The 21826-nt window shown below is 35.5% G+C and overlaps 1 protein-coding gene across 1 annotated transcript in view; it reads left to right on the forward strand.

Moving 5' to 3' along the window:
- The window catches only part of GC (GC vitamin D binding protein), a 35069-nt gene extending 13688 nt beyond the window's left edge, over positions 1 to 21381 (forward strand). Inside the window, exons 4-13 of the mRNA XM_046655594.1 lie at positions 592 to 803; positions 1964 to 2096; positions 2407 to 2501; positions 5795 to 5924; positions 7170 to 7372; positions 8129 to 8258; positions 8722 to 8819; positions 10770 to 10902; positions 16982 to 17036; positions 21213 to 21381. Of these exons, the coding sequence (XP_046511550.1) occupies positions 592 to 803; positions 1964 to 2096; positions 2407 to 2501; positions 5795 to 5924; positions 7170 to 7372; positions 8129 to 8258; positions 8722 to 8819; positions 10770 to 10902; positions 16982 to 17011 (1164 nt within the window). The 3' untranslated portion in view covers positions 17012 to 17036; positions 21213 to 21381. The remainder of the gene's footprint in view (positions 1 to 591; positions 804 to 1963; positions 2097 to 2406; positions 2502 to 5794; positions 5925 to 7169; positions 7373 to 8128; positions 8259 to 8721; positions 8820 to 10769; positions 10903 to 16981; positions 17037 to 21212) is intronic.
- Positions 21382 to 21826: the final 445 nt, after the last annotated feature.

Genomic DNA, 21826 nt, shown 5'->3' on the forward strand with positions numbered 1-21826 from the left:
CTATGCTGCAGTCCAGGTATTTCCTATTTTTACACACTATGATTCTGATGCAAAAGCAGGCTCAAGAACCATTGGGCAAGAGAACGCAAACCAAAGCAGAAGACCAAAGCAGTCAAGAACTAAGAGTCTGCTCATTTAACAAAGGGAGCAAAAGAGGGCAGAGGGAAGTCTTCATTCTCAATGGAGTATCTGCAGCAGAAAACAGGTGGGAGATCATATTAGAATCACCAGTGGAGCTTTTTCAAATGACGTCCCTCATCCTCAGAGATGTTAATACCCTCATGGAGAAACATTGAGCTGGAAAATAAAACCTCTAATAGCTGTAATCAAACACAGTCCAGTTGTTAATGAAGGTTCTATTTTAGTCCTACTGAGTCATTTGTTAACGTAAGACCCTGTACTTGCCTATAACTATAATTATGCAACTTGTCATGTTGACAAATCATCTCATCTCTCGGAGCTTTTGGCAAGGACAGTTTGTTACTAATGAGAATTTTAAAATTTAAGACTAAGATGTTCTACTGAATGGAGAACTACAGCCTGGAAAGGTGCATATATATGAGTTTACTTGTTTTTCTTCTCTCATTCTAGACCTCAGCATTGTCTGTGAAGTCCTGTGAAAGTGACTCCCCATTTCCAGTGCACCCAGGAACTCCTGAGTGCTGTACCAAAGAGGGCCTCGAAAGGAAACTCTGTATGGCTGCCCTGAAGCACCAGCCACAAGAATTTCCAACCTATGTAGAGCCAACAAATGAAGAAATCTGTGAGGCATTCAGGAAAGATCCCAAGGGATTTGCTGAGCAGTAAGCTGCTTTCATCATAAGTAAAACGTCAGGACATAAATTATCAGAAACATGCCTAACCTACCTTCCTACTATACACAAACTCCTCTTCTACAGCAACGTGGACAATTTCCAATAACAAGAATTTGACTGTCACCCAAGACAGCCCACCTCTCTGTCAGTGCTGATTGTTGTAAAAGCCTTTCTCAGACAGATGAAATCAACTTTCCTAAACTCCACCTACTCATCCTCGTTCTATTATCTGAAGCAGAATCAGTTGGATCCCTGTCCACACGACATTTTCAAATATTTGACAGATTTGTGATTCCCCGTATGTTAGGGATCCTTGCCTACTCCATCTGATAGAAATTGTTTTACTGCTGTGCACATTTTAATTCCAGTAAAGTATAAAAGATAGTTTTTGTTCCTACGGTATATCCCCAGAAACAGTTGTCAATGTGATACATTATACCATATAAGTAAACATATTACTTTGACCTTCTTGTTGTTTAACATTCATGAGAAGTCAGATTATATATTGATTATATTAGTCTTGGAAGATCATAAAAAATGAACAAAATTTAAAAACCTATTTATAATAAGGCAATACACACACACAAGTCAAAAGCAATGTCATTCGAACTGGCTTTAGAAGCATGAAATCAAGGTCAGGATTTTATAAAAAGTGGTTAGTTTGCCTTTCCCTATATATTTTCAGAGAGGATTTTGCCCAAGATTTCAGAGTATCTTTTAGGCCCTAGGGGGCTTGTGCTCCCCAAAATTAAAAATATTTCAACAAATAAGTAAGCCTATACATAGCAATTGTCTAGAATAGTAAACTGAGATACATAATGAAAAGTAAATCCATTACATTCATTCTAATTTGTTCTATCAACATTAATAAGCAGCTACCATGGCTATGTACCTAAATGAATAAAGGGACAAATGGACTCTCTTCTCATGTAATCCACATGGAAATTTAGGAAACAACCTATTTTTTTTAACAAAAGTATTGATTAAAAGTGACTAGTATTATAACCCTTTCTCTAAATCCCTAGTGCTTTTCAGATATTAAAACCATAAACTAATGTAACATGCATCCTTTCTCCATCAAAATCCTCAGGAAAAAGTAGATTGTTTCCCACAAATGTTTTGACCAATCCTGCTTTTTCCCCCCACAGATTTATGTATGAATACTCCATTAATTATGGACAAGCTCCTCTGCCACTTTTAGTCGGTTACACCAAGAGTTATCTCTCTATGGTAGGGTCCTGCTGTACCTCACCAAGCCCAACAGTGTGCTTTTTGAAAGAGGTAGGTGTCATTTTATTACATAGCCATGTTCTATTTTTTTTTCTTCTATTAATGCCATTCCTTTTAAATAATGGTAGAAGTTGAGATTGTGGAATCAGTAAAAGTTTCTAAAATGCCTCTTTTGCATTTTGTCAATTGGAAAAATAAACATAATCACCTCTGGGAAAGAAATATCAATAAGTTCCTTTAGTCAGAATTCAATTTTCTAGTGATCAACAATAAAAATCATGATAACAGTCTCTTTCTGCCATCCTGCACACTGCTTTCAATGGTTCTTGACTATCTAATGAGATTCTCACTTTTTTTCTAGAGACTCCAGACTAAGCATTTATCACTTCTCACCATTATGTCAAATAGACTCTGCTCACAATATGCTGCTTACGGGAAGGAGAAATCAAGGCTCAGGTAAAGATGAAGCACCACCTGCATGTTTAGCTGTTTGATTCTGTATTATCCATCCACAATAATATGATTCTCTAAGAAAATGTTTGTAATAGAAGATATAGACTATAGTCTTAGGCTCCAATAATCCTCAAAAATATGGCCCGGTTCTTTCTTTTCTCTACACAAAATGTGAATAAGGAAAAAGGCTATGTGTAAAACATGAGATTTGCTTTTAATCGACATTTTCTATATACTCATATGGGAAAACTGGTAGACCACTAGAAATTGTTTCCTCAATATTCATATTACCATATACTGCAAACACAAAAGCAAAAATAAACCGTTTTTTTTCATCACCTCTTATTTGCTTTACCCACTTTTTTCTTGGGATGAAACTTCCTGAATTCTTATTTGTTATCTGAAGCTTTGTGCTATGTAGTACATAACCCTTAAGCTTCATGAATTTATTCTAATTACTTAGCTACTTTATTTGTAACCTTCATTTTGATTTTTGTATGGCTACTGTTAACTCTATATTTTAATTTTGACAGTTTCTAGGTTTACACTTCTCTCATGTCTCAGACAACTAGATTTGCTAGCTTTATATTTTCAGTATTTACAGTCTCTTTTCTTTTTACACTGATCCACAAGCTTTTTTCCTCTAATGGTGATGAAAGAATCTATTTCATGCTAAAATTCCCTAATGGGAATAGAAGCTACTTTCGTGAGTCCTTTAAAAATAATCTTCCATTAGAACTGCTCAAATACTAAATGCATTTTCTGTTGACCTTCCCTTTAGTTTTCCTTTTACATTAAGATAGTATAGTTGGCAAGTACAACATAGGAATTTATAACATATATATATGTATATATACACACACATATATATATATCTTACAGGTGGCTTTATATCTTAATTATTAATTTATACTGGCGTTGGTGTCCAGGAATTTGATCCAAGGAAATAGCACTGAGTGTGAACAAAGATTTAGCTAAAAATATTGTTTTTAAATATGAAAAAGTTAGGGACTCCTAAATGTCACTAGAATACAGCATACTTAAATCAATTATGGTATATCCATATGAAACAATGCCATGTAGTTTGTTATAAGTATATCGTAAAAGAATATTTAATGAAAACTACAAAACACTGCTAAAAGAAATCAAAGAACATATAAATAGAAAGACATTCCATGCTCATGGATTAGAAGAATTAATACTGTTAAAATGTCCAGACTATCCAAAGCAATCTACAGATTCAATGCAATTTCTACCAATAGCCCAATGGCACTTTTTTGCAAAAATAGAAGAAAAAAATCCTAAAATTCACATGGAACATCAAGGGTCTCTGTATAGGCAAAACAAACTCAAAAAAGAACAAAGTGATAAGCCTCACACTTCCTCATTGCAAAACATACTACAAAGCAACTGTAATCAAGACACTGTGGCACTAGCATGAAAAGAGATAGATCAGTGGAACAGAATAAAGAGGTCAGAAATAAACCCTTATGTATTTGGCCAAAAGATTTTTGGCAAGAGTGCCAAGACTACACAATGGGGAAAGGACAGTCTCTTCAACAAATGGTGCTAGGAAAATTAGATATCCACCTGCAAAAAAATGAAGTTGAGCCCTTACTTTACATATTAATTAATTCAAAATGGATTAAAGACCTAAACATAAAGCCTAAAACTATGAACTCCTAGAAGAAAACATAGGGTAAAAGCTTCAGGACGCTGGACTTGGCAATGATTTCTTGGAAATGACACCAAAGCATGGACAACAAGAGCAAAAAATAGACAAATGGGACTACATCAGACTTAAATTTTGGTGCATTAAAGGAAACAGTCAACTGAATGAAAGGGCAACCCACAGAATGGGATAAAACATTTGCAAGTCATATATCTAACAAGGGTTTAATATCCAGACTGTATAAGGAAGTTCTACAACTCAACAACAACAAAAAAAACTCAATTAAAAAGAATTGAATAGACAGTTCTCCAAAAAATACACACAAATGGCCAAGCAGCATATGAAAAGATGCTCAACATCACTAATCATAAGAGAAATGCAAACCAAAACCATAACAAGATATCATCTCACACCCATTAGGATAGCCACTACCAAAAGAACAGAAAAAACTAGTGTTGGCAAGGATGTGGAGAAATTGGAATCCTTGTGCACTGTTGATGGGAATGTAAAATGGTGCAGCCATTAACAAAAAAAGTATGGATGTTCCTCAAAAACTTAAATACATACATATCCAGAGGAATTCAAAGCAAGATCTCAAAGATATATTTGCACATTTATCTTAAATAAGGCATTATTCACAATAGCCAAGAGGTGGAATCAACTCACATGTCCACTGAAAGATGAATGGGTAAAGAAAGTGGTGTATATATACAATAGAATATTATCTGGCCTTAAAAAAATACTGTCACATGCTACACTATGGATGAACATTGAAGACATTGTGCTAAGCAAAATAAGCAGTCACAAAAGGACAAATACTGTATGATTTCACTCATACAGAGTACCTAAAGTAGTCAAAATCATAGAAACAGAAAGTAAAAATGGTTGCCAATGGCTGAGGGTTGGGGGAGACAATCAGTGTTTAATGGGTGTAGTGTTTCAGTTTTGCGAGATGAAAAATTCTAGAGACCTGTTTTACAACCATATGAATATATTTAACCTTAATGAACTATACACTTAAAAATAGTTAAGACAGCAAACAATATCATGTGCTTTGTCACAATTTAAAAAGAATATTTAACGCTCCAGAACATATTCCTGATATAGTAAATGAAAAAGGCAAATATGTGAATAATACAGCAGAGCATAATCCCTTATAAAATACTTAATAACTCGCAAATCTTATAAAATACTTCAGGGTTATATAACATCAAAATTTATTAACTCTGCTCTAGGGCTGTTGGTCTTCATTATTTCTCTTATCTGTAGTTTCTAAATGAATTTATAAAAACATTTTTAAGAAGATTATGAGGGGCCACAAAAACACAACATTGGTGTTACATATAATATAGAGATGTTAGTGCTGTCTTTATTGCTGTTTTAGATCTAAGATTTTAAAGGCATCCTTCAACTATGTAGATCTGGCCAGTACAGAAAATATGAAAAGATTCATTAGTGATGACTGAATTTTAAATAGTAGCTTCAGTGCATAGGACCCATCACAGGCAGTTGTTGAGGACAAAGAGTTGAAACTACAGTATTATTCCTCCAGACTGTAATTTCATAATGAAACCAGAAAAACTGAGAATAAGGGTAAGCTAACAATTCATTTTTAACTGTTTAGCCATCTTATAAAATTAGCCCAAAAAGTGCCTACTGCTGATCTGGAGGATGTTTTGCCACTAGCTGAAGATATTACCACAATCCTCTCCAAGTGCTGTGAGTCTACCTCTGAGGACTGCATGGCCAAGGAGGTAAGGGAAGCATCACCATCATGTGCCATGTGCTGAGTGGCAGGCACTCTTTCTATGCTGCTTTTTACATGCATCATCTCAACGAATCCTCACCTGTATCCTGTGACATTTAAATATATTGGTAGCTCCATTTTACAGTTGAGCAAATAGGTAATTTGGGAGGATCGATAATTTGGGATCAATAATTTGAAGTCACACAACCAGTAAGTGGCAAAGTCCACACACAAAACAAGAACAAGATTATCTGATTCCCAAGACCTTACCCTACCTGCACAGCCTAATACAGCAGCCACTAGCAATATATGGTCAAGTTTAATAATAATTAGTTAAACATAAATAAAATTTAAACTTCAGTTCTTCAGAAACACTAGCCACATTTCAAATGCTCAATAGCACTGGACAGTACAGATACAAATCATTTCAACATCACAAAGTTCTATCAGACAATATTGCAACCATTATACTATTAGAAGTTACTAATATTTTTTATCTTACCTGTTATAACTCAATGGTCATCTCAACCTTTTTAACCATTTTTCATTTACATAATCCTTTCAAGTAGACATGAATTTGAGCAGTTGCTTTAGATCAGGGTCACTCCAAGTCTGTGGACCTCTTTAGAAACTGATATGTTGTGTTGCCTGGTCTTTTTCCATTAAGAATACACATCTGTGTTAATAGGTGTTTTTCTATAACCTGACTTACAGTGGCTAAGTAGGATTATATATCTGTTGCATGCACTGCACCTACCTACACAGATGTACCATATTTTTAACCAATCCTCTATCATTTAGGTTGTTTCAGTTTTTCAATATTTTAAGCAATGCTGCCCTCATGGCTAAATCTTCCCTTCACCCATAATTATTTTCTGAGAATAAATTCTTAGAAGTCAAATTGTACATTTTAAGGCTATTAGCACATCTTAACAAATTGCCCTCCAGAAATATTCTACCAATTTACTTTCTAAGAGCGTTCCCACTGACTTTTATGTACACCATGCAAGGGTTTGTAAGCGTATGTAAGCCTTCCTTATTTTTTTTTGTTGGGGGGGGTTGTTTGTTTTTTTGGGTTTTTTTCTTCATTTATTTATTTTTGGATGTACATTATAATATATTTTGAATTCTGTGTAGATTACATCATGTTCACCACCCGAAAACTAATTACAGTCCATCCCCTCACATGTGAGCTTAATAATGAGACCAACTAGAAAACTAACAATGTACAAACTCACGATTGCTTTTGCAGCTACCTGAATACTCCCTAAAAATCTGTGACAAGTTATCCACAAAGAATTCTAAGTTTCATGACTGTTGTCAAGAGAAAACACCCATGGATGTTTTTGTGTGCACTTACTTCATGCCAGCTGCCCAATCACCTGAGCTTCCAGACGTTGAGTTGCCCACAAATAAAGATGTTTGTGATAAAGGAAATACCAAACCCATCGATCAGTAAGTAGAGTTGATCCCAGTAAATCTTTTTCTTGACAGTATCAATATTTGCTAGCATTAAACGACAAAGAAATTAAATGGAAAGAAATGATAAGTCTTTATCTGTTTTCATCCAACTACAAAGGAACTAAGATATACCATGGGTTGCATACACCATGAGTATGCATAGATTACGAGTAAAATATAAGTATATGCATACTCGTGGTGTAAAAATATTGCACAAATAGGTTGAATTAACAGATCAGAAAAGTAAATTACCAATATTAGAGAGCTGAATTTAGACTGAAATTCTTATTTACATTTGTCTAAACACTCATTGTTTTTATAAATGCATAGACAGCAACGGGATAAGATGGAAGAATTTACACAAATCAACTTTTACAGAAAGCCACTTAAGGTCCCTACTTGATGCTTTGTACGGGGTTCATTGTATTATAGTTACACAAAGGACCGTTTCATATGCATTTGACATGTTTATGTGTAATATATACAGATGTATATATAATACACAGTTTTAATTCAGTATTAACTAGTAACGATAGCTTCAAAGCAACCATTAACTTGCATTTCAATGAGAATCTTGTTTTCAATCTAAAACTGTTGATTTAGAGTCAGTTTTAGCTGAATCTTTTATTTTTACTTAAGATGCAGAAGCCAGGTGTTCTGCCTTTATAATAGATGTCAAATTTCAAAACATGACATGTATACACAAATCTACGCAGGTTAAAGTGTTACCTTCCTTCTCTCTCATGCCAGGTACATATTTGAACTAAGTGCGAGGACTCATATTCCAGAAGTATTCCTCAGTAAAATACTTGACTCAACCCTGAAAAACCTTGATGAATGCTGCCACTCTGAAGACTCTACTGCCTGTTTTAATGCTAAGGTACAATTTGCTACATTTTCTTTACCAACCTGGTGTAGATCAAGGGTTGGCAAACTGCAGCTCACGGGCCAGATCTGGCCCAGTGGCTGTGTTTGCATGGCCTGTTGGCTAAGAATGATCTTACATTTTTAACTGATTTTTAAAAAAAGGAATATTTCATGACACATGAAAATTAGGAAATTCATTTCAGTATTCGCAAAATTTCATTGGAACACATTCATACTCATTGTTTATGGCAGCTTTTGTGCCATATTGGCAGAGTTGAACAGTACCAACAAAGACTATACATAGCTTACAAAGCCTAAAATATTTACTACCCGGCCTTATGTAGAAAATGTTTGCCAATATCTGGTGTAGATAATAAACATTCATGCTGATACATTACAAGGAATTCTGATTTAACACCTCCTGGAACAGTGTTTTAAGACAAATAATTTTGTTATGAAATTATGTTTTCTTACAGGGCCCTCAACTGAAGAAGGAACTATCCTCTTTCATCGGCAAGGGACAAGAACTATGTGCAGATTATTCAGAAAACACATTTACTGAGTACAAGAAAAAGTAAGGGACTTATTCTGGTTGTTTCCTCCAAATGTATCAATAATTTCAGCCTGGTATTGTGATTTGAAAGCATAATTGAAAACTTAAGATGTGCTAAGGGGGTAATAAAAAAAGAAGGTGTAATTAAGCAAGTTTTTAAAAGTAGTCAGAATCTAATATCTGTGTGAGAAGAAATAGTTCTTTTCTGGGGAAAAAAATGTCATGTATATCTGATAAGAGGTCAATTAGAATACAGCCACAAAAATATAAATTACAACATCTGCGGGGACTTGATTCAAAAAGACAAAATTAGCTCATACTTTATCAACATTCTTACCCCAAAGCTATCTGTAGATGTCACTGTACATAACTGAGAAATCATAAAACTGCCAAAAAATGTTCTCTAACTTCACAACATATTATCTAACAAGACAACCCAAACTTCCAGAAAAGTGTAGTATCACCTATCACCAACACGTATTCTCTATAAATTGGAAATAGAAAGGTTAAATCAATCGTGTTGTACAATGGTCATTTTTCTCAAGTAAGAGAAGAAAGCATTTCTTTATAAATAGGTGTTAACACTAAAGTAATAGGCCATAATAATGAAAGAAGTCTTACCAGGTTCCTGGAAAATGTTGAGAAGACCATGTCATTCTCAACTTCGCTAAGTGAATTTCTTAGACCCATTTCAAATGATCTTGAACAATATAAGCCTCAAGTAATCACAAATAGAACTGCACAAAAAGACGATTCTAAAGAATCCCCAAACCAGGACATCTCTTTCAATGACCCTCATGGAGTCTACCTTAACAAAGCTCTAAAAGAAAATGAAAAACTGTGAAAGCCTAAGTTCAAAATAGTTATTTTCCGGTTATTAGAAAATTAATTGTATAATTAATAGGCTATTACGGAGGCAGTATAGAATAATATTAAACAGATAATGCAAGATTAAGTTCTCTGCCAACAGTTTTGAACTCCAGGATCGCAGGGGGCAGTTGAGTGATAATTTATATAATCTCAATACATTAAAAATGTCAATGTAGTAGAATTGACATTTAGGGTTATAAAATTAGAGAAGATTGAGATTATTGAGTCCAGGTATCTTAAATCTCATCCCCCCTTCCCCCGCCCCATCCTCTGAGTTCCTTCCGGTATGACTAGCTTTCTCTCCCCTCCGGACCCACTCATTTCATTAACGCCTTTATGAGCAAACTGGTTCCCCTTTCCCGCTTGTCACTTCCCAGCATCTACCTTTGCCAACTCCAACTCTAGTTAAATTTGGGTCTCTTCTACCACCCATTGCCTATTACTGGGCTGGCAAGTATTCTTGGAGAAAGTCATAAAACCAGGCTGAGTTGTCCACTATGAGGGTAGAGAGTTACCAAGATCATAATTCAAACTTGGAAAGAATCAAGAGAATTCAAGTCCTAGCACCATCTTGAAAGTGAGATGGAGAGCTGGTTAAGAGTAAAGCTAAAAACAAGAGCCAAAGATTCCTGACCTTGTTTCAGTGTTTTCCAGCCCATCTAGCTGAGGAGTAGGAAAACTGAGGGGGAAAACTGTATAAAATATGAGAGAAGAAAAAAAGCATTATGGCGATGTGAAGTCCTCTAATGGAAATCTGCATTAAGGAGCTTGAAATCTACAACTCGAGGGAAGATGAAACGTCAGAGAAAATAGAAGTCATTCGAGTTGATATAACTGAGTGAATGAAAGGAGAAAGACTGGAATAAAAATCAGCAGCAATTTGTACGTTTGCTTCCACCATCTTAAAAGAGGCGTAGATTTTACTTCCTAATCGCAAATTGAGTCACGAAAAATCATTCCGCAGATATGGAATTTTCTTGAGGGGCAAATATTTCTGTTCTCATTTTTTATTGTAAAAGATCTGAAGCAACTCTCATGTTGCATTACAAATGTTTATAAAATACATTTAGTAAAATCTTATTTTAAAAAATTCTCTTTCAGACTGGCAGAGCGATTACGAGCAAAATTGCCTGATGCTGCAGACACGAAACTCGAAGAGCTAGTTGGCAAGCGCTCAGACTTTGCCTCCAAGTGCTGTTCCATAAACTCACCTCCACTCTACTGTGATTCTGAGGTGAGAAAATTTGACCCTCCACTTATCACTGCTCGATGTTTCAAGAACTTACTCATTTCTTTCTTGTTATTGAAATGCCAGCATGTGGCAGACTTCCTGGTGTTATTAATAACTTTGTTGTCTTTACAATGAAAGTAAGAAAAATGACTGTTTCCATGTTATGCTAATTTAAAAGCAAATTAAGACAGTTACAAAACTTACGAAACTTTACACTTTTAAGAAACACAACTGTGAATACAGGCAGCAAAGTATAGTGCAGTGTTTTTCAAACTGCAGATTGTAACCTATTTACAGTTTTAAATGAAAGAGAAAAATAAGAATATATTAGAAATATTAGTTCATCTCACATAGTGAGTAAATATTTTGTGAAAATTTTATTTCATATATGCATATGTGTGTATATGGGTATTAGTAGGTAGATTGATAGATACTTTTAGAAAAGTGAATACCATATCTTCTATCTTAATTGTAAAAATTATTAAATTAAGTTTTGTTTTAACATAAAAAGAAATGCAACTTCATTACTAAAGCTCACACAAATGTTTCTTTATGATAACAGTTATTTTCTAAAAGTTAAAAAAAGATTAATATTAAAATGTTGGAGTCATTTTTAATTGCAAGTTTCCCTTTTAGACGATATCAATTGGTTTCCAACTCTGAAAGATAAAGAAATTAGAATTCATATTTTCCAATTTCCCCCACCACTTCTTTTAATTTGTTGGTTCTTGGGTTCATCTTTCTTTAAATGTGATTCTCCCTTCTCTCCAGGTCCCATCTTCCCCTCATTCTGTTTCCCACCTCCCTGCTCCCCAACTTCTCCGTCCTCCTCTCCCATTTCTCTTCCCCATCCCCCCTCCTCCTATCTTACTCTCTCTCCCTTAAGTGTATTGCATAGTTGCCAGATAATTTATTTTTTTACCTTGTGCATAAGACAGGCAGTTCCAGCCAGACCTTTTATTTTCTGATAGTAGGTGAATTAGTGTATCCCTTTTACCACATCTGAGCCTATTGGTTTTCTCTTATAAACCACAGTATGAGGCTGGTACTTCATGTTCTATCTTTGTGTAGACTGAAGGTGTGAAGGAGGGGAGGAGAGCCTAGTTTAGACTGTGTGGGTCCATCATTAGTAGACTTGATCTCTGCTGTCTCTATGATTTTGTTATATATCCCATATCAGAATTTTGTCCACCCAGTCAGTATCTATCCTACCCAATGGGGAGATGTTTTGCTGGGCCTTTTGGGGATATATTAAGCCCATTTGTTCAGATCCTCCATCTGACCTGCAACTCTCCAGCCATCATCACAATTATTTAGAAGAGTCAAACATAAGGTCAATTCTTCATTCTACCTTACTGCTTATTTGGAGATATTAATGCAATTCCAAGAATTTTGTTGTCTTACCCATTCCATTTCTGGAATAGTGAGTCAGGGTTAAGAACAACTCTATGCCATATCAAAATATTTTCTTCCTTTGCCCACTTCTTTCTGATATTAAGTTGTATCCTTTCCCTATGCTGGTGGTGGCCGAGACTTCTTTGACTGGATTTTATTATTGTTTATTTTGTCATGTGTTGGGGAAGAAGCATTTATGATACATTTTTGATCCATAATTTTTTGTATATAAAAGAACTGTAATATAAAAGGTAATACCACTTAGGCTAATAATTAAATGCTAATTTAGAAGTCCTTTTCTATAAGTTAAAGAACCTCCCCCGCCCTCTAAGAATTCACATGAGTTTTTATCCATTAAACCACGAAAGCAACAAAGCCTTGTTTCATTTTATTAGTCTATTATTTTTCTATTCTATTTCTATTATTTATTATCCTACTACAGCATATTTGAAAATATCCAAGAACCTAACTTTAAAAAAAATCACAAAAATTTAAATGTGGTAAAAAGACTATAAAGATCATCTAATGTAATTTTTCACTCAGTTAATTCCTTCCAGAGATCTTTCAGCCTCCATATAAATACCTGTAGTCAATTTATTTTCTTCTAGAGGTAGCCTATTTCATTGCCAGGTAGCTTCACTTATGAGAATACTTTCCTACAAATTAAGCCACGATATTCCCCCTCATAATTTCTGCTGAGTCTAGTCTGGTTTTTTCCAAATAGAAAATGTCTATTCTCTGTTCTCAATAGCAGCTCTTTTATACTTGAAGTGACTTTTTAAATTAGGCTATATAGAGTATTTTTTAAAGTTTTTGGCTGTGAGTATCAATTCTCTTAATCATTCAGTGAAGTTTGGATTATTTTTTACTGTATAGTGCACTGCCTAAAAAACAAAGTTTTAATCAGTTTGAGAAACTGAGCCATACCATTTAGTTCATTTTTCTTTATTCTGATTCCTCTGCCAATTTCTACATTTATACTCTAGTTCCATACCTATTTGCTAATCTTGTTTGTAACAATTTATAAAGTCAGAATTCCAGATGAAATGAGTTCAATAAAATAAATGGCTATTGTTTAAATTCTGCTGAGAAATATATCATGTTTATCTTTTATCAAAATTCAAACCAGCTAAAGTTCTAAACATAAAAACTGGAAGAGCTGAAGTATTAGGGTATTTGGGTCATTATCAGGATTAAAACATTTAACATAAAACAATTCAACTGAGTAGTTCCTCCCTTTACTACCAATTTGCTTTTGGTAATATAACAGCTGAATTTAGGTTGCTTGATCCCACAAAAATAAAATCATCTTATCCAGAAATTATTTTCTGCCAGCAGCATTTGCTTTGCGGGTCTAATTTAGTCATTAAGAAAAAAAGTCTAACTTTTTTTTTACATCCTCTCAAAAATATCACTTTTGTAAAACAGTTCCACAACCCCTTTGTTATGTTTCTCCAGCTACACCCTTTCCTTTTGACATCATACAAGACAAACAGTTTTATGCACAAAAACCCCTGCTACCTTCAAGCCTGTTGCTTTTCATTTCTTTGAGTTGCTTTGCAGTATATTTTTCATTATAACATATCACCATTTAAAAACTTTGTTATTTTCAACTACAATGGTGAGAAGGCAGGTTTGTAACTTTCTATTTTCTTGCTTTACAACCAGTAAATTCACAGCCGTGCTGCTGCTGAGTAGCCAATCTTCCAGTAATTGCTACAGCGGGAGAGGAATGGAGTTGTCGAGATACTTGTGCACATTTGATTCTTTAGGGCACTCGGAGATTAGACCCTCTGCTGATTCTATTAGCCTTTTTGATTGTCTTTCTACATTGATTTCATAGCGAGGTAAACCAGCTCACCTCTACTTTCTGACTTCATGTTAGGGCAAAATCTGGTAGAACTGCATTCACTTTCATTCTCAATGCTTAGTATGAATATTTGTCCCACTTATCCTATAAAATCTGGATTATAATTTATCATCAAGCAAATATAGGACAAGGAGATCTAACAGCTTTTACCTTAAAAAGTAATGCCCATCCATTATATTCACTCCAAGTCATTTACATCCAAGGATCTCTCTGTCTCTCTCTGTCATTCTAAATATACTTGGCACAGCTGCTGGAAGAGTGGCAAAGCTTCTGAACCATGCTAGCATTTCATTATGTGGTGATCTACCCTCACTCTCACCCTGATCTTGAAATGACCAGGAAATAGAATAACCAATAATTTTCTTTTGGCTTTACCATGGCACTCTCAGAACTGGTTTGGTTTTTTCAATTCCATAGAGGCTTGGTGACTGCAGAAAAACTTACAGTTGCAAAGTTTGACTTGAAATTTTTTTTCTCTTCATCATCATTCAGGCCGGGCATCCCTATTCACTCTTCTGAGAACTCCTTACTATGCTTCCTCTAAGATGTCCTAACAGAGTGGGAGTGGGCATCAACTATAATTTCCCCAAGTATTCAGAAAGCCACTGTTATATGCTGGAGTTGATCATTAAAATCTTGAAAACATAGAGATGAATGCAAATAGCCAAGAGGGAGCTGGGCAAAAAGGAGACTGACTCTCTCTCCTCCTCTTTTATCACCTCGTCCCTCCCCTTCTTTCTTTGTCTCTCATACTTCAAGAAAAACTGGCATCTCCACTGTAGTTTTTATCTCTCTCAATATAACTGGATTTTATGATTCTTAATATCATAACCAGCATTTATTAAGCCATTACTATATGTTAAGTAGAATATTAACACCCTTATATGTATGTGTTTATAGAATAAACTAAAGCAATTCTAAATGTTAAGTACCATTTTAATTCTCCTTTTACAGACGAGTTGAATGAGATGATTTTCCTAACATCATGTGACCTCTGTATAAATTTAGTCCGTATGAATCTGTCATTCTCACTCCATCTCATTGTCAGAATTCAGCCCTAATTTAGCTAATAACAAAAGCAAAGTATTGATAGCAAAAGACTGTTAACTATTGGTTGAAAATCCAAAATTATTGTTCAGATAGCAAAAATGATACCAGGTCAGTAGTGTCACCCTGAATTCCCTTCATCCTGCTTCCTTGGAATCTTCCTCCCTTATTTATACTCTTCTTTTGCTTCAACATTTCCTTTTTACTAGCTCTGTCTAATTTAAAGATACTTATCTCCTTACCTTAAAAAAATAAGACACTTTTGCTTATCAGCTATTTTTCTCTAGCTATTTTTCTTTCTTCTCCCCTTACAGCCAAGATTCTTGAAAGAGTAGTATGCACTCTCCTTCCTCACACCTACTGTTAATTCCTCAACTCTTTGCAGTAAGGCTTCTGGTGGTACCATACCACTAATAACAAGGTCACACTGACAATTTCCTTCTTGCTAAATCTAATAAATATTTTTCAGTCCTTATCTTACCAGCATTCTCCACAAAACACCTCATACCCACAATCATTCCTTCCTTCTTGAAACAATTTCTTTGTTATCTGTGGTATTATATTCTACTTTTTGTCCTTCAATGATTCTTCCCTTCTTGTGCTGTTTCACATTGTTCTCTTCCTCCAGCCATTCCTTAGATCTCTTTGTTTTCCAGAGTTTTCTCCTGGGTCTTTTTCACTTTTCATGACACTACATTTTCTCCAAGTGTTCTCATCCATGGACATGCTTTTAATCTCCAAATCTCTATCTCCAGCCAGGATCTCTTCCCTCAGTCCCAAACTTTTTATCCAGCTGTTTATGGGGCTCTCTTGTTCCACAAGAAATTCAAACAACATGCCCAAAATCTTCCCCTTAAAACCTCCTTTTGTATTTCCTAAATTTACGAACATCACTACCATTAACCCATTGTCCAAGATAAAAACAGTGATCCTTGATTTCTCCTTTTTCCATACACATTCAAGTTCCAGATACTATCAATTCTAACTCCTCAATACCTCTCAATTTCCCCATCTACCTTCTTCTACATTAGTGGTACTTAAATTTAGGCAATCTTTTACCTGGGTTGTTACCTCTCAATTGGTCTCCAGTCATCATCCAGTGCCTCACATCCAATCCTGTCTCTACACTGATGTCAAAATAACCTTTGTAAAAGACAAAATGGTTAACATATTCTTCTAATTCTTCTCCATTGCTTCTAAATTGAAGTCCTTTTTTTTGTTTTTTCTTTTTTTTTCAAATCAAAAGAGAATTTGGACCTTTGATTTCCTCTCCAGTCTGATCTCTACTTGTTCCTCCTGCTTTGGTTCTCCCAAACTACTTGCAGTTTTTCAAGTACATTAAACTTGCTCTTACCTCAAGGTTTTTGCACATAATGACTCATCCTGGATTGCCGTATCCTCACTCCGTAATCTGGCTATATCTTTCATCAAGCTTCAGGATTCAATTTAGACATCACCTCTGGGAATCCTTCCCTGGCACTCAGGCTCTTCTGTTGTCCCTTTATAGTCTATGTACACCCAATAATTAACACATTAACTACTGTCATTTTTTTTCCTTGTCTGCTTTTGCTAGAACACTGTAAACTCCTCAAGGGCAGGGATAGTGAAAACAAATATGAAGGATGGCCAATAAAAAGTTTAATACAGAACTGCATTTTGACAAAAATCATTTCCTCTAAACAGGGTTCAGATTTTGATGTAACTTCTGCATGATAGTAGTCTACAAATAAAATACTTTGTGAACTAAATAACAGTCTTTTTTCATTTCAGATTGATGCTGAAATGAAAAATTCTCCGTAGTCTTGATGCATGTGTATTGTCTTAGGTAAGTATTGTTTTTAAAGGCAGCAAAGATTTGTACAATATATTTTAAAAATCATAGAATGGAAAGGAGACTTCCAAATTATTTATTCTAACATTGTCTATGGAAACTCATTTTACAGATTAGAATATTAAGTATCTGGAAAAGTCAAGGAGTTTACACAAGTATACACAACCAACTTCTAACACATCTAGGCTTAGAATCCAAGTCCCCAGCCTGGTACTGTATTCATTATAACCTCACATCTGAGATAGAGACCATTTCAGGGCTTCTGATGCATACAATAGAAAAAAGAAATGAGTTTAAAGACAGAATCCATCAAGTCTTAAAGAGACCCCAGCAGTGTTCTTAGGAGGAAAGAGTCATTCTTCAAATTGAAGCAAAACTATTGAAATATTACCATTTGCTTCTTTCAGATATTACCTTTTCACCCATTTCAGAATGCCTGAGGAAGATATTAAGAACATGAAATAGTTTAGACAGAACTTAAACTTAAGGTGACCTCAACTCTGCACATTTCAAAAACATTTTCTCTCCAGATTTAATTGTATTCATTTTAAAGATATTACTTCTAAGATTTAAAAGTGACAAAAACAATGATTTTGGTTTATCTCAGATCTTAATTGAACTGAGGCTTTTCAGTGATGTAAAATTTTTATTTTTCTGATTTATTGACAACTCTCCGCAAAATAATATGGAAGCAAAAGCCATTGACTAGTGAAATTAAATCATTTCCCTATATTCAAGCTTTCAACTATCAACTATTTGAATTAACTGAAACAGGAAGAAAGAAAACTAGCACTGAGAGGCAGAACAATGGGGGTGGGTCAAGGAAACTCATTTTTGGAATCACCCAATCTGGATTAGAGCACCCACTCCAGCTATCTTTGTGAATTTGAGCAAGTTATTTATCCCTAGAGTTCAGTTAGTTTCATAACAAGAAAGTTACAATGTCTACCTCTCAGCTTTGTTGTAATGATAAAGTGAGATGATGGTGTATATAAAATGCCTAGAACACAGTAGCAGTAATACTTGTAACGTTGCTGCTGCTTCAACTACTACTAATAACATGAGCCTAAACTAAAGCAAGTTTCCTTGCCTATATATTCTCATGCTTTGGCATGTAGCTATTATGTCCTAAAGGGAAAGTAAGTTCTTTGAATAATTTCTGGGGAAAAAAATTGTCACACCTGAAACTAATATGTCAATTACACTTCAAAAAAAATTAAAAGCCAAGTTACTTGCAATGTAAGTATTCTAGAGTTAAAAATAATATCTGGTCTCTGCTAAGCTATTCCTATTTCCTTATTTAAATTAATCTAGTCTTCCTATATCTCAACTGTCATGTAATCTCCATATAGGTAAAATTCCAATACACAGCAGTTACCTCACCTCCCATCCTTCAAGATACCTTAAACTTTAATTAGAATTAAGGTTGTTTGGAAAGCTATGTGATAACTTTGCCTTCGAGTTTGTTTTCACTGGACTATGTTACTCTTTAGCAACTCAGAGTGCATTTTCTGGGTGTCTCACGTAGATTCTTTCAGGCTCTGGGAGCACAAATTGAATTAGAAGAGGGTTATCCTAATAAAGGGGGAAGCAATACTAATTTGATGGAGTAAGCTTTTTTTTAACCTAACAATTTTCAGAAATACTTCTAATGCTAAGTTAATAGGTGAACTCAGTTTTTTTCAGTGACAGATTAATGAAGATTCCAATATACTGACATTTTCTGGTTCATAGTCATTATCTTCATCTTCTATAGAAATTTTTATCATTTCTCCTGTATTAGTCAACATTTGTCTTTGGCCTTTAATTAGTCCTTCAATTTCTCCGTCACCTAATTAGCCACCCAAACATTTTGATTGTCTGGAAGGAAGCCCTAAAAAATCACTCACATATTCCTTCCACAGATTTCAACACCATGCATTTACTCTTTGGATCTCAATTTTATCCACTGCCTCTTTATTATAATCACAATCTGCAATGATAAAGGGCTACCAACACTGTTATATTATGAATAGTCATGTGGCTTTGAAAGAGCAAGTTATACCTTGCTCACAAGATTATAGGACTAGGACACTTGATATCCAGAAAGGATGCCACAACCTAAATGTTTTATTAGGTTTCCAGAACACAGCTAGCAGATTGTGGTTCTTGGGTTCCAGGGAGAATTCTGTACCTCTATAGGACAACTCTGGATTCATTCCATTGTCAGCAGCATTGCCCAATAACAACACAGTCCCAGTCAGGAGCTGCTCTGGATCCAGGACTTGATTTAATGATTCCAGTCTACGTAGTGAGAACTTTTTCCCAAGATAGGCTAGTCTTTTTATCATATTTTAAATTTCTCTAGAATATATCCATTTTCTTCTATTATTTTTCTCTTACTCTAAAAGGTAAGCTCTCCAGTGGCAGAAGTGGCACATACCGTTTACTGTGAAGCAGTTCCTAGAACTATTAAAACAACTTTGGCTTGCTATGTATTTATTTTCAAAGAAATTTGAACAAGTTGTAGAAGCTGAAGCCTTTGTCTCAAGGTGTTCCCATCCTTAGGTACCCCTACAATTCATGTCTTCCATCAACAGTTTGATGGTATTTCATTCTTAACTGAAGTCTTATTATAAATCTGAGTTGTCGTCTTGACAGTTATTGGTCTCCTTGATCCATTTCTTTCTTCAAGCACCAAAATGGATCATGGCCACATTTGCATGCCCCATTGGAGAGGAAATTACTGTCTCTTAATAATCTCACAAAGCCAGCTGTCTTTTCTTCCTTCAGCTTTTGAAAGAATTAGTGTTCCCTGGGTGGCTAACAGATAAAGATGTTGGCTCAGCCTGCAGAATCAAGTTGGATGGAAAATACTACTAGAATCACACTCAGCACAGCCAGGTGCTTATACTACAAGAGAAACACGAGTAGGGAAGCACAGACGTGTCCCCCATCTCATCCTCATTCCAAGGCATAAATGCACTGAAGACAATGAAAGATGGAATTTCTTACACTGTGCAAAGAGAATTGTGCAAATATAATTCTGCTGTAGTGTTTTGGAAAAGAGAGGAAAAAAACGTCAAAGAGGAGACACATTTGCTTCATTACCAAGTAGAAGATGACTTCATATAAACAGTGCTGGGGCCAGCCCTGTGGCGTGGTGTTTAGGTTTGCACACTCTGCTTCAGCAGTCCAGGGTCTGTGGGCTCAGATCCTGGATGCAGACCTACACACTGCTCATCAAGCCACGCTGTGGTGGCATCCCACATACAAAATAGAGGAAGATTGGCACAGATGTTAGCTCAGCGACAATCTTCCTCACTAGGAAAAAAAAACCCACTCTGTGTTTCACTAAAATAACAACTACTGAGCTATTATCTCCATCCCACGGCTGGGAGTCTCACGTGTAATTGGTTGCTACTTTTGCTCTGGCAGTGATTGTTCATTCTCACATTCTACAATTCTCAGAAAGTTACATACATCAGTTCAAAGAAAAAAAAAAAACTGTAGGATGCACCTTGGCATAACAACAGCGATGACTTTATATGCAGGTTTGGGGAATTTCTTGTGTTTTTTATTTTGGACCCGTCAGGTGAGCCATAGTGGATGTATAGGTCATGTTACACAGGTTTATCTTTTTTTTTTTTTTTTTTTTTTTTTACTGAGGAAGGTTCACCCTGAGCTAACATCTGCCGCCAATCTTCCTCTTTTTGTATGTGAGCTGCCACCACGGCACGGCCACTGACAGACCAGTGATGTAGGTCGGCACCTGGGAACCAAACCCAGGCCACTGAAGCGGAGCACACCAAACTTAACCACTAGGCCACCGGGGCTAGCCCTAGACAGATTGATCTTTTTTTTTTTTTAAAGATTTTATTTTTTTCCTTTTTCAAAGCCCCCCGGTACATAGTTGTATATTCTTCGTTGTGGGTCCTTCTAGTTGTGGCATGTGGGACGCTGCCTCAGCGTGGTTTGATGAGCAGTGCCACGTCCGCACCCAGGATTCGAACCAATGAAACACTGGGCCGCCTGCAGCGGAGCGCGCGAACTTAACCACTCGGCCACGGGGCCAGCCCCTTAATCTTTAAACATAAAAATAACTTGATCTTATATGAATCTGTTGAGCAGTATTATGATTGTTATCCATGAACTCTACTTTTCTAACACCTATTTCCATTATTCTCATAGAACTAGACCTGGAATCACCCTGGGAATGACATCTGATGACTTAACCTGAGTAAACTCAGAACTCCTGGGGAGACAACTAAGATACTCCTGCTTTTTATCACCTACAATATCTTAATACAATGATAAGTATGATGATTTGGTATCGAAATAAACTGAAATATAATGCAAACCATAAATGCTACTGAGGATGATTTACAATGTTGCTCTTCAGCCCTGTTCCTGTGATTTTTCACAAAGATACTACAGTAGGCAGTTTCAACCTCACAAGCCTCTGCTTTTTTCTAGAACTCTGCTGTGTCTAAAAGATTCACAACATTAAGCATCCACTCTACAATTCCCAGCACACTAAGCTCCATTCCTTGATTGCTTCTCTGGCTTAATAGGTGCCATTAAGGAAAAGTTAGCCAGCTTCCACCACAAAGAGCCTAAGATAGCTCACTTCTTAAAAAAAAAAAAAAGAGAGAGAGAGAGAAAAGGAACCTCCTAAGAATAAATTCTTGCTCCCAGCTACAAGTCATATGGCATTAATTAGATAATATCTGCCTTGCAAAAAGAAAATCTTTGTGACCTGAACAAGTTTATTTTTGCTAAAGATGACTCTTCAGAGCACTTTG

Source organism: Equus quagga, chromosome 3 (genome assembly GCF_021613505.1).
Source record: "Equus quagga isolate Etosha38 chromosome 3, UCLA_HA_Equagga_1.0, whole genome shotgun sequence".
In the NCBI taxonomy this organism is placed as follows: domain Eukaryota; kingdom Metazoa; phylum Chordata; class Mammalia; order Perissodactyla; family Equidae; genus Equus; species Equus quagga.